The 14,339-nt window shown below is 45.0% G+C and overlaps 1 protein-coding gene across 1 annotated transcript; it reads left to right on the top strand.

The window, feature by feature from the left end:
• Positions 1-264: 264 nt before the first annotated feature.
• Positions 265-13,628, top strand: Mtnr1b (melatonin receptor 1B). Its single transcript, XM_046462393.2, has 3 exons — positions 265-645; positions 9,386-10,685; positions 13,231-13,628. The coding sequence occupies exons 1-2, from the start codon at positions 423-425 to the stop codon at positions 10,255-10,257; spliced, it is 1,095 nt and encodes a 364-aa protein (XP_046318349.1). The 5' UTR covers positions 265-422; the 3' UTR covers positions 10,258-10,685; positions 13,231-13,628.
• Positions 13,629-14,339: the final 711 nt, after the last annotated feature.

Genomic DNA, 14,339 nt, shown 5'->3' on the forward strand with positions numbered 1-14,339 from the left:
CATCTTCTCTCTCAAGTTGGAAAACTTGGATGGTCCTACATGGGCACAGCTTCCCCAAAGCTGTGGAGGAAATATGGAGGTCTCGCGTTTGGCCATACTCTCAGGGACAGGCCAGACAGGCTCTGGTCCCCTGAAGTGAGCCAAGCACGTGCTGAGCTCCCAGTAGCAGCACTAGCGGTAAGGTACCTACGGTTCCCCTGTGTGCCGCTGAGGGACGCACTCCCAAGTGCTACTTCTGTTCCCATATTTTCTCCGCCCCCTGCCCACGCTTAATTATCTCCTCTAGTTCTCCCCCACCGCCTTCCTTTCTTGTGAGTGTTTGGTGGGCAGCGAAGTGGGCGGCAGGAACGCCTGGCTTAGCCCTGCGCGCCCTGCGGCTATCTTGCAGAGCGCTGTGGAAGCGAATCGCGGGAGGGTCCGCAATGCCGGAGAATGGCTCTTTTGCCAACTGCTGCGAGGCGGGCGGGCTGGCAGTGCGCCCGGGCTGGTCCGGGACTGGTGGTGCGCTGCCCTCCGGGACGCCCCGGCCTCCCTGGGTAGCTCCTGCGCTATCCACCGTGCTCATTGTCACCACCGCGGTGGACGTAGTGGGCAACCTTTTGGTCATCCTCTCGGTGCTCAGGAACCGCAAGCTCCGGAACGCAGGTGAGCGTCACTCGCTGCTGGGGTCCCGAACTTTCCCTGCTCTCAGGTCTGGGCCCAGATCCCGCGATCCGATCCATTGCCTCCTCTCTCCTTGATCCCCAGCTCCCTCCTCCCACTCTCCTTCCCCTCACCCTTACTCTAACCTAATCCTTAAGTTTGGTTCTGCACTCAAAAGTTAGGGCGAATTCTGGCTCCCCAGACGTGCCCGGTTCTGGTGGCTGCCTCTGGCAGCTGTCCAGGACGCGCTTGGCACATTAAAACAGGTGTGAATGGGGAAAAGGCGTTTTGGGGTTTTTTGACGCGCTTTTGTGGCAGAGTGAGGTACTATGGGATCCCACACAGCTGGACGCTGTTGCTACCTGGAGCATTCCAATCTGTGTCCTGCCAGACAGTGCCCCTATTTGGCCACAGAAATCTCAGGACCTTTAACAACTTGCGCTCTCCCCTACCAAGCACTATGACTTCATGTAGTTGGTGCTTAGAAAATGCCACGTAAAAGAATGAGTGAATTAATGGAAGCATTCTGGTGGGCTTTATATCAAAATCCATCTCCAGGTCGTCTGTAGATCCTATTCCAACCAAGAGAATGTATACTCAGAAATTGTAAATTGCTTTCAGATAAAATGGTCTGTTCTGAAAACAGGGAATTTATGGGATTAACTTTGAAAAATCAGAACAATCACTTGGCTAAATCATGGTGCAATCCCAAAGAACAAAACCAGAAGGAGGGAGTATCTGAACTCTGACCTTAACAGGTCATTGGAGCTTGCTAACCATTTCAGCCTGGGAAGAAGTTCAGTGACCTATTTGTTAATTTTGTAATTTCCCATTGGACCCTAGTGGGCAACTCAAATACAGTGTAAAAATAGCAGGAGGAAAACAAATTTAAAGCTTTAAAATGCCTTTTTAAAGGGGCTAGACAATTCAGGAAAACTGTTTTAAATAAATAATTATATAAGTATTTGGGGTTGGGGGGGAAGACCGGCAACTTGAGGATTTTCATCTGAAAAACAGGCCAAAAAATAAAAGTTTGCTCTTTTAGCCACCACACTGGGAAACTGAGTATTGTTAGGGAGATCTAAGCTTTACAACTCAGGCATTTCAATCATGATGGCTACTACTATCTGGAATAAGTAACTATTCTAAGATGTTATTGTATCTTTGAAGGAAAACATATTAGGAAAGAACAAGCTGTGATTAGAAAATGATAGTTAACATTTTGGTTGTATTGTCCCTTTGCAGCAACCACAAACATTCATTTCCTGCACAGAGAGGCAGGAGGAAGGCAGCTCCTGGCACTTCTCCCTTAGGAAGGATGGGCCCTCCAGGTTCTGACCCTGGACATTTCTTTCCTTCCCTAACTTTCTGGGTGTTTAGAAAAGGCCTGGCAGATTGTAGCTCAGTGCTTAGTAATTGGGTTTCCTGCCATGAGAAAGGTGGTTGAGGGAACAGACTGCTGCTTCCTCTTGCCTGAGGAGAACAGCATCCTCTCCCCTCTGTACTATCCAGGAAGGGCTGGGCTCTTCTGTGCTCTAGGCAGTCTTCACAAAAAGCTTACTGGTCTGAGAGCAATGAGGGGAATGAGCATGTTAAATTGCTGGCACATCCTCCATCCTGCCCTTCCTACCTGCCCATGTGTCTGCTACTCACCAGCACCAGAAATATGTATGTGTTGCTGAGGGTGAGGAGTGGGGATAGAAACCAGGGCTCATGCATGTTGGGAAAGAGCCATACCATTGAGCTATACCCCAGGCCCCAGAAAAAAAAATATGATAGCTAATGACATGTATTCCTGCTCTATTGGTGGCTTTGGCAGTCATGCAATTTAACCAGTATTTTTTATTCTGTTTTGTTTTGTTTTAGGTGCTAGAGGTGAGATCCAGGGCTATACACATGTTAGAGGAGCTCTCTACCACTGAGCTACATCTCAGTCCTTAAGCAATTTTTATATGACCATTGGCTTTATTTGCCATAGTCATGAAAAACTGTAGTATTGACTTAAACTAAATGATGTTAGTGGAGTGAGATTTCAAAACATGCTTAAAATATTTTGAATAGCACCCTTTACACTTTTTGTTAGACCTTCTCTTATTGATGTGTTTGGATTTACTTAAAATTAAAAAAACATAATTCATACCTTTTCATAACTAAGTCTGGCTTCTCAATTAATCAGTATTAAGAAATTAGAACTTGGCATTGAGAACATAAAATTTCTAACAACTAGATACATAGCCCAAATTGAGGTCACAGTGTGCTTCTTAGGGACATCTTTATCCTTTACTTGACTATTATAAGCCCAAATCTGTGGGGTAGATCCTTGTCACTCCTACAGGGGAATAGTTTCTTCTGCAGCTTGTTGCTGTGTGTGGTGAGTTGGCTTTTTCAGAGACCCCACTGAAGAAAGGCAGACAGGGAGGAATTGAAGTGATGGTGAGGGTAGGTTCAGAATTCTGTCTTGAGAACACTCTGTCCTTACTGTCCCCCTACCTCCTCCACCTACAGAACAGTGTCCACTCCAGAATATAGCTCCAGTGACATTCATGACTGACCTAACTGCTGAACTACGGCCTCATCTCACTCATGCCAAAGGGGACTGCTGCCACTTCCCATGCAATCCATGCTCTGATGCACAGAGAAAGTCCCCAGCCTCTTCTGCCTGGTCAACATCTGCTTCTTTTCAAACCTCTTCCCCAGCTTCCCTACAAAGTTGTTAATGCTTTCTATCAATACCATGAATAGCAAAGTGAGTATCTCCTTCCTCAGGCTTCCACAACAGCCTGTGTTCCCCACGTAGCACTGTAGCACCCGCCTCTCTCTACTGTTTTTATCTCTCCCTCACTGGACTGCATGAAAGCAGGGATTTTATTCCATTTCTGTCCACAGAGCCAGGCATACAGTAGGACCTGGATGCACTTCTGTTGAAACCAATTGAATATGGATGAGATATTCAAAGCAGTGGGACAGAGAGAATGAATGCTACTTCATGAGGTAGGGTATATCTTAGGTACAGGAGTCAGCACAAAATCAGCCGGAGTTTCATGGGAGTAAATTGCTTCGAGTACCGAAAGTCCAAGAACACCTCACTTTTGCCCTCCAAGTCTGACCATTAACACCATCTTCACAAAGGCATGGCTGCTCTCTGGCTGCTCTTATGTGGCTAGAGTCCTTCAGCAGGCTCCAGGTGCTCCATAGTTCTCTGATATTGTACCCTGATGATTCCTCTCAGGGAACATGCCCTCTTGCTGGTCTGTTCTGAACCACTGTAAGCTGCCTTTAAAATGTGAGCTTCCTGTGACTACCTGAATTATCCAAACAGTCCCTGCCCTAGAGAGCTCAGAGAACCCTGTCCTAACAGTAGCATCTGGTCTCCTCTCCTTTAGCACAGAGAAAAGTGCAACGGTACCCTGGCTCCACAGGCACACAGGCTGTGGCCTCATGATGGGCTTTTATGCTGCAGCTGGAGGAAAGGCCACCTGGGAGGTGTTGTTAGTGAGTAGAAACTTTGGCACTTCCAGGGTATTTCAATCATTTGTAAGGCAGAAAGACAGACAGTAGCTGACATGGGAATTGCTCGGGAAAATATGAAGCATTCACTTGCTGAACATACAGGTTCTTGTTCAGAGTCTGCTCTATTCACACTGGAAAAGCAACTTTTCCCCCAGGCAGCCAGCAGAGTTCAGGGACTGCACCATTTCTTATCTAAACCAGTACCTACCTATGAGGTTACTGGTAGGATGTTCTGCCTGTGCAGATGTTTAGTTTCCCAGTCAGAGCAGAGCCTGCAAGGTAGACCCTTTCCATTCTCAATGAGAAATGAGCAGTGCGTGAATCCATGCGAGAGAGGAGGGAAACCTTTAGTAGGTTCACAATCCCTTCCCTCCAGGAGTTCCAGGGTAAGATGGAGTCCACTCCATTCAGGTTTTTTTTTTTTTGCCTACCACCAACACTTACTGAGAAGTCACTTGCCACCAGGTATCTTTTGAGCCAGATTTTGAGTGTGTGTTATCAGCTGAAGGCCAAACTGGGCTGCCTTGGACTCCCTCCCTACCATCTGAGCTTTCCAACTTCACATTTTGGCTGTGCATACCTTATTATATCTTCACTGAGCAAAAAATGAGCACTTTATAAAATCCCATAATTATGTCTTTAGCTGCCTAATGAGGAAAGCTCTTAATCCTCTTTAATTCCCCCCCCAAGAAATTCTCAGTAGCCCAGGGGTATAAAGACTTTCATGTTTGACTGCTTTTGTTTCCAAAACATTGAATTCTGTATTTAGACGTGATGTTCTGAAAAACTGAGAAGGTACTCAATGTGGGTAATAGGACATCTGATTTTAGACATGTGTTGCTAAAAAAGTAAAAGTTAGGGAGTTTGGAAGGCTAGAGTTCACAATCTGTAGGTAATGTCCTACCTTCGTCATCATCTTCATCCACCACTACTATAATAGCCTCAGTATCTACAGACCTTACCATCTGTGTCTGTGTTAAGTTCACAGTATGATGTTCATATGATGATGAAATCACCCAATGGCACCTTGCTCCGACCATATCTCTGTATCCCTAATATTAAGTCACTCATAACCCTACTTCTGACATCTTATTTTGTGGGGATCCTATTCTGACTCATGAGCCTCTTTCTTGTTCTTTCACTGAAAGTAACAACAACACATAAACAACTATAACAAGTCATAGCTAACATTGCTAAGTGTTTATTATCTATCAGTTACAAATCTCTGTCCTTTGAGAGGAAGAAAAGACAAAAAAAAAAAAAATACCACAATCCCCCATCAAAAGCATGTCCCTTCCTAAGTACTAACATCTCTCTCTCTCTCTCTCTCTCCTTTGAAGTACAGCCTACAGGGCAAAACATTACACCCCCACCTTTGCCCTTCCTGATGTCTTTGCTGGTCTACTAACTGCTGAGTTCATTGGTTAAGTTGCTGTTCTTTATCACTTACTATCCCCTTGACACCTCTTTTTCCTGGCTTCTCTATTCTTTTCTTGTTCTTTCTCCATTTTTCTCTGTTGTTGTTATGAGCAGTTCACAAAATCTGGGTGTTTCCTTCTTTATCCATAAGATGAGACTCCATAAATAAAACATTTAAATAGATGGAAGAAGCCATCTTCAGGAAGCTACAAGAAATTTAGCCCTGTTAGCAATGAGAGATCTTTGTTGATTTCCCTATCATTCTCCTAATTGCATCTTGTTTTTATTTGTTTGATTGTCTCTTCTCTGAGACCATGAGCTTCTTAAGAGGAGAGAGTATTTTACTCACTTGCTTCCCGAACCTCCTGGATAGTCAGTCAGCCGCTCTCTAGTAGAAAACTCAGCAAGCTTGTTGAGTAAATGACTCAATGAATATCTGTTTCTACATTGACATTTAGGTTAGTAACCAGGGGCAATTTAGTCCAACCAGACTCTTCTCTGAGCACAGAGGATGAGAGGAAAAGAGGCAAGGCAGAGGGGCAAGGGTAGCTCTGTCTTCCAGAATTCCTCTATTTGATGAAGACTAGACAGCTCAGCACTGGCTAGCTCTTTTCTGGATTACCTAGATTTCCAGAAACAAGGACAGCAGAGTACAGGGAGGGTATTGTGATGGTCCCCTGTGTGAAGGGATGAGCTTTGCATATGAATACTGGAAGGGAATTCCGTTGTTTGCAAACTGCCCTGTTGTGGAGGCCTCTTTCCACTAGCCCACCTTGTCTGTGGAGGCAGATGGAAATGAGTCACTGCAGGACCTGGGATATAAATATTCATTAGAAGCCTGTACACAGGGTGAGTAGCAGTGCTGTGTGCATGCTGATTGGTTTCTCACCTGTTCAGGGAAGAAATGGAGGGAGAACTGTGTCTCCTTTTGACTCTCATCCAGATAGGACCTGGCTTCTTACAGATGGGAGACGAAACAAGAATTGTATTCACCTAATTTGAAACGGTGCCAAGAAAGCCACAAGACAGTAAGACAACTGGGCAGATGAATCTACAGCAGGAACTGTTTGATTTCAGCTTTTTAACAACAGCCAGCATAATAGGGGAGAGTAATTGAATCACTTTCCACGTGGAGTTGAATGTGTTCTTCTCACTATTTACAAGCTGTTTGCCAGCCTCTAGGGCATTATTAAGAGCTGAGCCACATTCACAGGCGGAGCTTGACTCGGCTTTCCTAGGGAAACAGCTGGCAAAGCTGGCACCAGCTCCCAGCAGCTCTTGACTTTCTCTGCACGTGCTTGCAAGCGCCAAGAGCCTATTTGCCATTCATCCATGAGCCAGCGGGCCCTGCAGGGACCGATCTTCCTGTGTTGGAAAGAAGTGATTTTCTTCACAGAGTGTGCATGGATGGCGGGGGAGGGGGGGAGGGGGCGGGGAGGAGAGTCCAAAAGAAACAGAGAACCAGAATTGATGAAGGAACACTAAACAGGAACACTGACCAATTCCTGTGATCAGGAAGTAACTGAAATTTTTCCCAGATTGCTTTAACTTTCAGCATTGCCTTTAAAGTTTTAAAATTGTGGGACAAGAAGTAGTTAGGCTCATGATGCAGCTGAAGCTAAGAAATTTGAAAAGAAAATTCCCACTCCCTGGGATATAAGTGTAGGCTGAGCAGGTGAGTTCAGACCATTGGCACTGGAGACAGCCAATGTGGCGGAGAATTAAATGGAAAGGCACTAGACCTCCCCACCCCAAGCAGATGCACATTTCTTTACTTGAAGCAACAGCTAAAGGAAAACAAGAGTTTTTTAACCAACGAAGTAAATATATTCCCCTAATAGTAGAATAGGAAGGAATCCAGAGCTCAGCCTGAACACAATTCTTCTTCACCAACCCGCCTCCACTGGAATGTCTGCAGAGACAGGGGCATTCCAGTTGTCCAGACGGCTTCCTTTCTATTCACTTACATCCTGTCTCTCTCAAATTATATTGTAGGTCCAGATACAGGAGCTAAGATAGGATTTGAGGGGGAACTTCCAAGATACTAAATAGGTTTCTTTTTAGTTGGTTCTGAATGGGGTTTACCCAGGACCTCTGAGGCCAAAAATAAACACTTCTGGAAGGCTGCCTGTGTGTCTTCCAGGTTTCCAGCCCCACAGGTAGCATGTTACATGGAATCTTCTTTGAGATGGGATTAGATGTGTGCCAGGACAAGGGAGGGCTGGAGGCAGTACCTTCCCTGTCCTTGTAGGTGAATAAATGAAAATGTAGGGTCTGCTTCTCCTGAAGATGTGACTCAGGTGAACTCCCAGTTGGTAGGCTCCAGCATCCTTTGTCTATAACTCCTGGAATCTCGACCACAGCTTGGTTTCCTCGATTGCTAAATCCTGGAGATTGTTTTCATCTGCCTTTCTGGTCCTATGAGGTGGTTACATCAGCCTCTGCAGAGTGAGGACAGGGCTGGATATCTTAGGTCTGGATATGGGAGTAAGTATTTAGGTCCTGAGAACTTCCAGGATACTAATTGACTTTTTTCCTGCTGATTCTGAGTGGGGTTGACCCAGAACCTCTATGGTCATTGTAAGCACTAGAGCATCGGCTTTCTTGTCACTTGGGAGTTCCTCCTGTGAGCCCATTCCACCCGCCCTCTGTGTTCAGCCACCCTAAGGCTGGCAACTTTGACCTTATCCTGTGGCAAGAGGACAGGAGATGTGAAAGACTATGCCCATGCATACTGTATTGATGCCAGTTCCTGCTGGAGGGAGTGTCTGTTGTCTTTTGAGCATATAGTAGTTTCTCAAAAAGCACAGCGCTTGACAAATGAAACAGATGTGATTAGAAATGGAGCTGCTCGTGCCCTGAACTTCATGTTGAAAAACTTACAGGTTCTTTCTTGGTGCTTTACTCATGAGTTGCTGTAGGTTTTAGAAAGCAAGTCTTGAGGAGCTGAGACTGTGAGCCCTGCCACCTCCTTAGGTCTCTGGGCCAGGGTATGTGTGAGTCCTGTTAACAATGGCTATATGGTTCCCTGAGGCTCTCCTGGCTATTAAATTTGATGATGCTGCAGAATGTTCCATTCAGAGAGGAGAAGAAGTTCAGGAAGGCCCCAACACTGTGAAAGAGGAGTGCCCTCATCCCTCCTCACCCAACAGGATAGGGGCTTTGCACTATTCTGAGTGTCTATCAAGTGGCTGTGAGTATGGGCCCTGGACAAGGCACAGAGGGAATACTGGTCCCCACTCTCAAAATCTTTCTTCTATTCCAACTGCAAAATGCAACTCATATGAAGATAAATGACTTTGAGTCACTTAGAAAGTAGTCCATCAACCAGTGGAGGGGAATGCAAAAGAAAACTGTCAAAGAGAAGTGCAGGGAAGCATGGATTTGAGGTGGGGGTGGTGCTGGTAGTGATGGTGAGTCCACGTTGCTCACTTTCAGATTCTCCTCCTCCAAAATCTTTGTGGGAGCTTAAATGTTATCAAGTCCCTGTCCATCTTTGCCTGCAATTTGTGAGAACCCTCTGTGTTCCCAAGTACCGGGTATCATTATTTAGTTCTCAAAATTATACTACAAGACAGGGATCATTTAGCTTCGATTTGCAAATGATAAAGGTAAGGCTTTGAGAGTTCAAGTAACTTGCTTCAGTCATCCAATTAGTAAGTAGTACAGATGCAATTAGAATCCTCAACTATGTTTCTAAATGCTATGTCATTTCCCCTCCCAATGCTGAAAGTGACTCAGTGAAGGACATGATGTTCTATATACAAAAATGTTAGGGTCTTTTCTGACTCTTGCTCTCTTTTTCCTGCTTCAGGTAATTTGTTCTTGGTGAGTCTGGCGTTGGCTGACCTGGTTGTGGCCTTGTACCCCTACCCGCTGATCCTGATGGCCATCTTCTATGATGGCTGGGCACTGGGAGAGGCGCACTGCAAGGCCAGTGCTTTTGTAATGGGCCTGAGCGTCATTGGTTCTGTCTTCAACATCACCGCCATTGCCATTAACCGCTATTGTTACATTTGCCACAGCATAGTCTACCACCGGTTCTGCGGGCACTGGCATGCTCCAATCTACATTGTCCTAGTCTGGCTCCTCACCCTGGTAGCCTTAGTGCCGAACTTTTTTGTGGGGTCCCTAAAGTATGACTCACGCATCTACTCCTGCACCTTCATCCAGACGGCCAGTGCCCAGTACACAGCAGCAGTGGTGGTCATCCATTTCCTCCTCCCCATTTCGGTGGTGGCCTTCTGTTACCTGCGTATCTGGGTGCTGGTGCTTCAGGCCCGCAGGAAGGTCAAGTCAGAGAGCAAACTGCGCTTGAGGCCCAGCGACATGCGGAGCTTTCTGACCATGTTTGCAGTGTTTGTGATCTTTGCCGTCTGCTGGGGCCCCCTTAACTGCATCGGCCTCGCTGTGGCCATCAACCCTGAAGAAGTGGCTCCCCAGGTCCCCGAGGGGCTCTTTGTCACTAGTTACTTCCTGGCTTATTTCAATAGCTGCCTGAATGCCATTATCTATGGGCTCCTGAACCAGAACTTTCGCAGGGAGTACAAGAGGATCATCTCAGCCCTCTGGAACCCACGGCGCTGCTTTCAGGATGCTTCCAAAGGCAGCCATGTGGAACAACTGCAGAATCAAGCTCCACGTGTTGGTAATGCCCAGCACTTTGCCCGGGCAGATGCTCTCTAGCCTAGATCTGAGGCACACTGGTTGGGCGATAAACCCATGAAATCATGGGTGTAAATTTGCAGCAAGGTTAAGATCAGACATCCTGCTGTGCCACACCATCCTCTTTGCATCCACAGCCCACAACTTGTGGAACTCCATGCTACAGAAAAGGAGCTCATCAGCTCCGTTGGTTCAGGCTGACCGGGGGATAGCCACAGGTACTGGATCTGGCTGACACTTTCTGTAGTGTGCTGGGGGCTTGGCGCAGACAAGACCAAGGAAAGGGCCTGGGCCAGAAAAGCCAGTTCCTTCACATGGATTGCCCTTTATCCTCCTGCTGGAACCTAGTCACTTCCTTCTTCCCTTCGCCTGAGGGATAGAAAGAACATATCTTTTCTTTTCGTGGACGCTGGAGTGAAAGAGCAAGATCAGATTGGTAGCGCTGGAAGGTGGGTGACTGCATGGCTCCAGGATGTGGGGAGTGCAGAGGGCAGCTTTCAATGCTCTCCCCATTAACCTTTTTTTTTTTTTTAACGTATGTGTAAGTTTATTTATTTATTTTTCTTTTTTTTTTTTTGCCTTTTTTTTATTGGTTGTTCAAAACATTACAAAGCTCTTGACATATCATATTTCATGCATTAGATTCAAGTTGGTTATGAACTCCCAATTTTACCCCAAATACAGATTGCAGAATCACATCGGTTACACATCCACATTTTTACATAATGCCCTATTAGTAACTGTTGTATTCTGCTACCTTTCCTATCCTCTACTATCCCTCCTCCCCTCCCCTCCCATCTTCTTTCTCTACCCCATCTACTGTAATTCATTTCTCTCCTTGTTTATTTTCCCATTCCCCTCACAACCTCTTATATGTAATTTTGTATAACAATGAGGGTCTCCCTCCATTACCATGCAATTTCCCTTTCCTCTCCCTTTCCCTCCCACCTCATGTCTCTGTTTAATGTTAATCTTTTCTTCCTGCTCTTCCTCCCTGCTCTGTTCTTAGTTGCTCTCATTATATCAAAGAAGACATTTGGTATTTGTTTTTTAGGGATTGGCTAGCTTCACTAGGCATAATCTGCTCTAGTGCCATCCATTTCCCGGCAAATTCCATGATTTTGTCATTTTTTTAGTGCTGCGTAATGCTCCATGGTGTATAAATGCCCATTAACCTTTTCTACACACACACACACACACACACACATCACAAACAGTCACACTCCCCCTCTCCTCCACCTCAGACATCTGGAGAACAAAGTCTGCTTGGCTACCTTTCCTGATTCCACCATGATCAAATGCTGTGATTTGGGGAAGGTCAGCTAACTATTTTTCAGTTCACTCATTTTAAAATGAGGATTGTGTCAGTGTCTACCTCCCAGGGCTATTGAAAGGATTCAATCATCAGCTTCCATTATTATTCTATTTAACTAAAATGAAAGATACTCTTGAAGAAGAAAAAAATCATGCAAAAACAAGGGAAGGAGAGAGAATGGAGTTGGGGAAGTGGAAGTTCGGTGGGGGGATCTCCACATGAGTACTTTTATTATAATTATGTATTTATACATTTATGTTTGTGGAAATCTCAAGTCTTCATTTAACATCAATAGATTTAGGCTTTTTCTCCAATTCAAATAATAATTGCATGACCTTTGTAGGTCTGAATCAACGTGAGAAGCCAATAGTATATTGTCTACTCTCTGGGAAGTCAGAATTGATAAATTACTCTGAGAAAAATTGGGGGACATTTTATTTATATCAGGCAATGTGGTAAATGCTTGATATAAGTATTGATATTAACACCTTTAAATCCTTTCAAAACTGTTGGAAATACGATTATTATCCACTTTCATATTAAACCCAAAGTGAAATGATTGTCTGAGTTTGCAGAGATGTTAAGATCAAAGCTCACTGTGTAGGGGTCACTTGTCTGATGGCAGCACCCACTTCTGTTTCCTCTCCTCACTCCTTGACATGTGTGGCAGGAACAAACTGGAGTGGCTAAGTACCCACATAAGTAAGCACATAAGGTGTGTAGAGGATTGCAAGGAGAGATAAAGATTACCTCAACCAGCTGGTGGTTTTCCTGATTTAAAAGCCCAGAGTTTACCTGAGGTGCTAATCTCTCAGCAGTATTCCAGATCTTCTCCCTTCCCATGAGGAACCTAGGCTGGGTGCTATATCTTGTCAACTCCTTACCTGGGAGCTTATTATTATTGCAAATCATTTGGGCCCCACCAAAAAGGTTTAAATTGTGGAAATCTAGAGAAGAGTCTGGGAATGTGGTTATGAGAAGTCCTCCATCAAATTGTTATTAGATATTAGAAGTCCTCCATCAAATAATTGGTAATGTAGTGTCATTATTGTTGCACTGTTAGGCCAAGGGTAAACTCAGGGAGACCTCCTGGTTCACACCTCAGTCTGACATGCACGAGAGTCTTGTGCTAGAGTACTAAAGCTTCTCCTTGAGCTGTGGCTGCTTTTCTTGGTTCTGAACACTTGAGGCTGACCTAGTCAAGACAGATATTCTTCTCTGCCCTCACTGCTGTCTCCCACTAGGTACCAACTATAGAGATTTGCCCTTGACTCCAGATTTGGAGGACAAGGAAAAATGAATTTCTTTCATTTTTTAAAGAGTATTTTTAGCATTTATTGTTATTTTTATACATATAAATTGTACAGATTAATGGGTGATATTCTATACATGCATATATTATGTAGCAATCGTATCTGCCCTTCCTCTACCCTTTCATGTTTGTGGGGAGGGAGAGGTACTAAATTCTTAACAACAGAGTGCTCCCTCCCCCTCCCCTTATCCCTATGTTTTAGTGCTGAGCTGAGTGCATTGCACATGCTCAATAAATATAGATTGAAGAGAGATTTGGATTGAAGGAACAAATCTCTCTTCAGTTTTCTGGGCCCACAGATGTTAACTAGTTTGCCTAGGCTTAGCACTGACAGTCCACTCATTGAAGACTTTTCTTGTATCCTCAGGTTTTTGGTGATGAACCAGGAACCAAGAGAAGGGCAGTGGGGAAGCCCAGGACATCAGGTGAAGCGCAGTCGGACGGCCTCACACTGTGGGTCTTGATTTTAAATAAAGACAATATTGCAAAAATGATGCAGGGATTCTGTTCATCTTCCACCTTGTTGACTCTGGGCAGTCTTGGTTAAAAGGTCCTTCTGGGACTTTCCTCAGTACTCCTCAGTTCTGGATTCTCTGTGAAACCCTCAGCCATCAGAGGAACTCAAGTATGGGGCCAGCCTTCGAACTGGGTTGACAGCTCAGGTGATCCAACCTGGACTCACTGGATCAAGAATCTCTCTCTCTCTCTCTCTCTCTCTCTCTCTCTCTCTCTCTCTCTCTCTCACACACACACACACACACACACACACAATTTTTGCAATATTTTGAGTATCTCTTTACTCTCCACCTGCTCCTTCTCTGTACCCTTTGTCCTCTTCTGAAATGCTGAAGTAGCTCATGGGGCCTCTTCTGGGGTTGCTTTTGTCTCAGGATAAGTAGCCTTCTCCTAGGAATATACATTGGAAGCATTTGGGGAACACTCAAAAAACACAGAATCAGTCCTTGAGGGATGGGGTAAAGAACACTTATGGATCCCAATATGCTCCTCAGGTGCTTCTCATCTGCCGACTTGGCTGAGAGCCCTGTTCCGTGAGTACAGGTCCATGTGTCACTTCATGCCCTTGGTTATGACTTCCATCACCCACCTGACTGCTGTACATCTCCACCTAGTAGGTACTGGGTACTTCCTTCATGCCAAGCACTGTACTAAGGACTTTGTATGAGTCAATTATCAGATTAAATCCCCTCCATAACCCTATGAGAAAGTTACTAGTATTTTCTTCAATTTGCAGATGAGGAAACTGAGGCATAGGGAGGTTATATAATTTGCTGAAGATCACATAGTTAATTAAGTGGTGGAGACAGTCTCTGAAGCCAGATATGACCATAGAGCCTGGACTCTATATTTCTATCTGTATACCTTTTGCTGTGTCAGGATTCCAGTGTGGGTTCATGATAATAAGATCTAGCCAGTCTCCTCTGAGGAATTTTAGAGTCATCTCCCTCATCCATTATA

This window comes from Marmota monax, unplaced genomic scaffold, assembly GCF_021218885.2.
Source record: "Marmota monax isolate L192 unplaced genomic scaffold, Marmota_monax_Labrador192_F-V1.1 WCK01_AAM20220418_F8-fsc00104, whole genome shotgun sequence".
NCBI lineage: Eukaryota > Metazoa > Chordata > Mammalia > Rodentia > Sciuridae > Marmota > Marmota monax.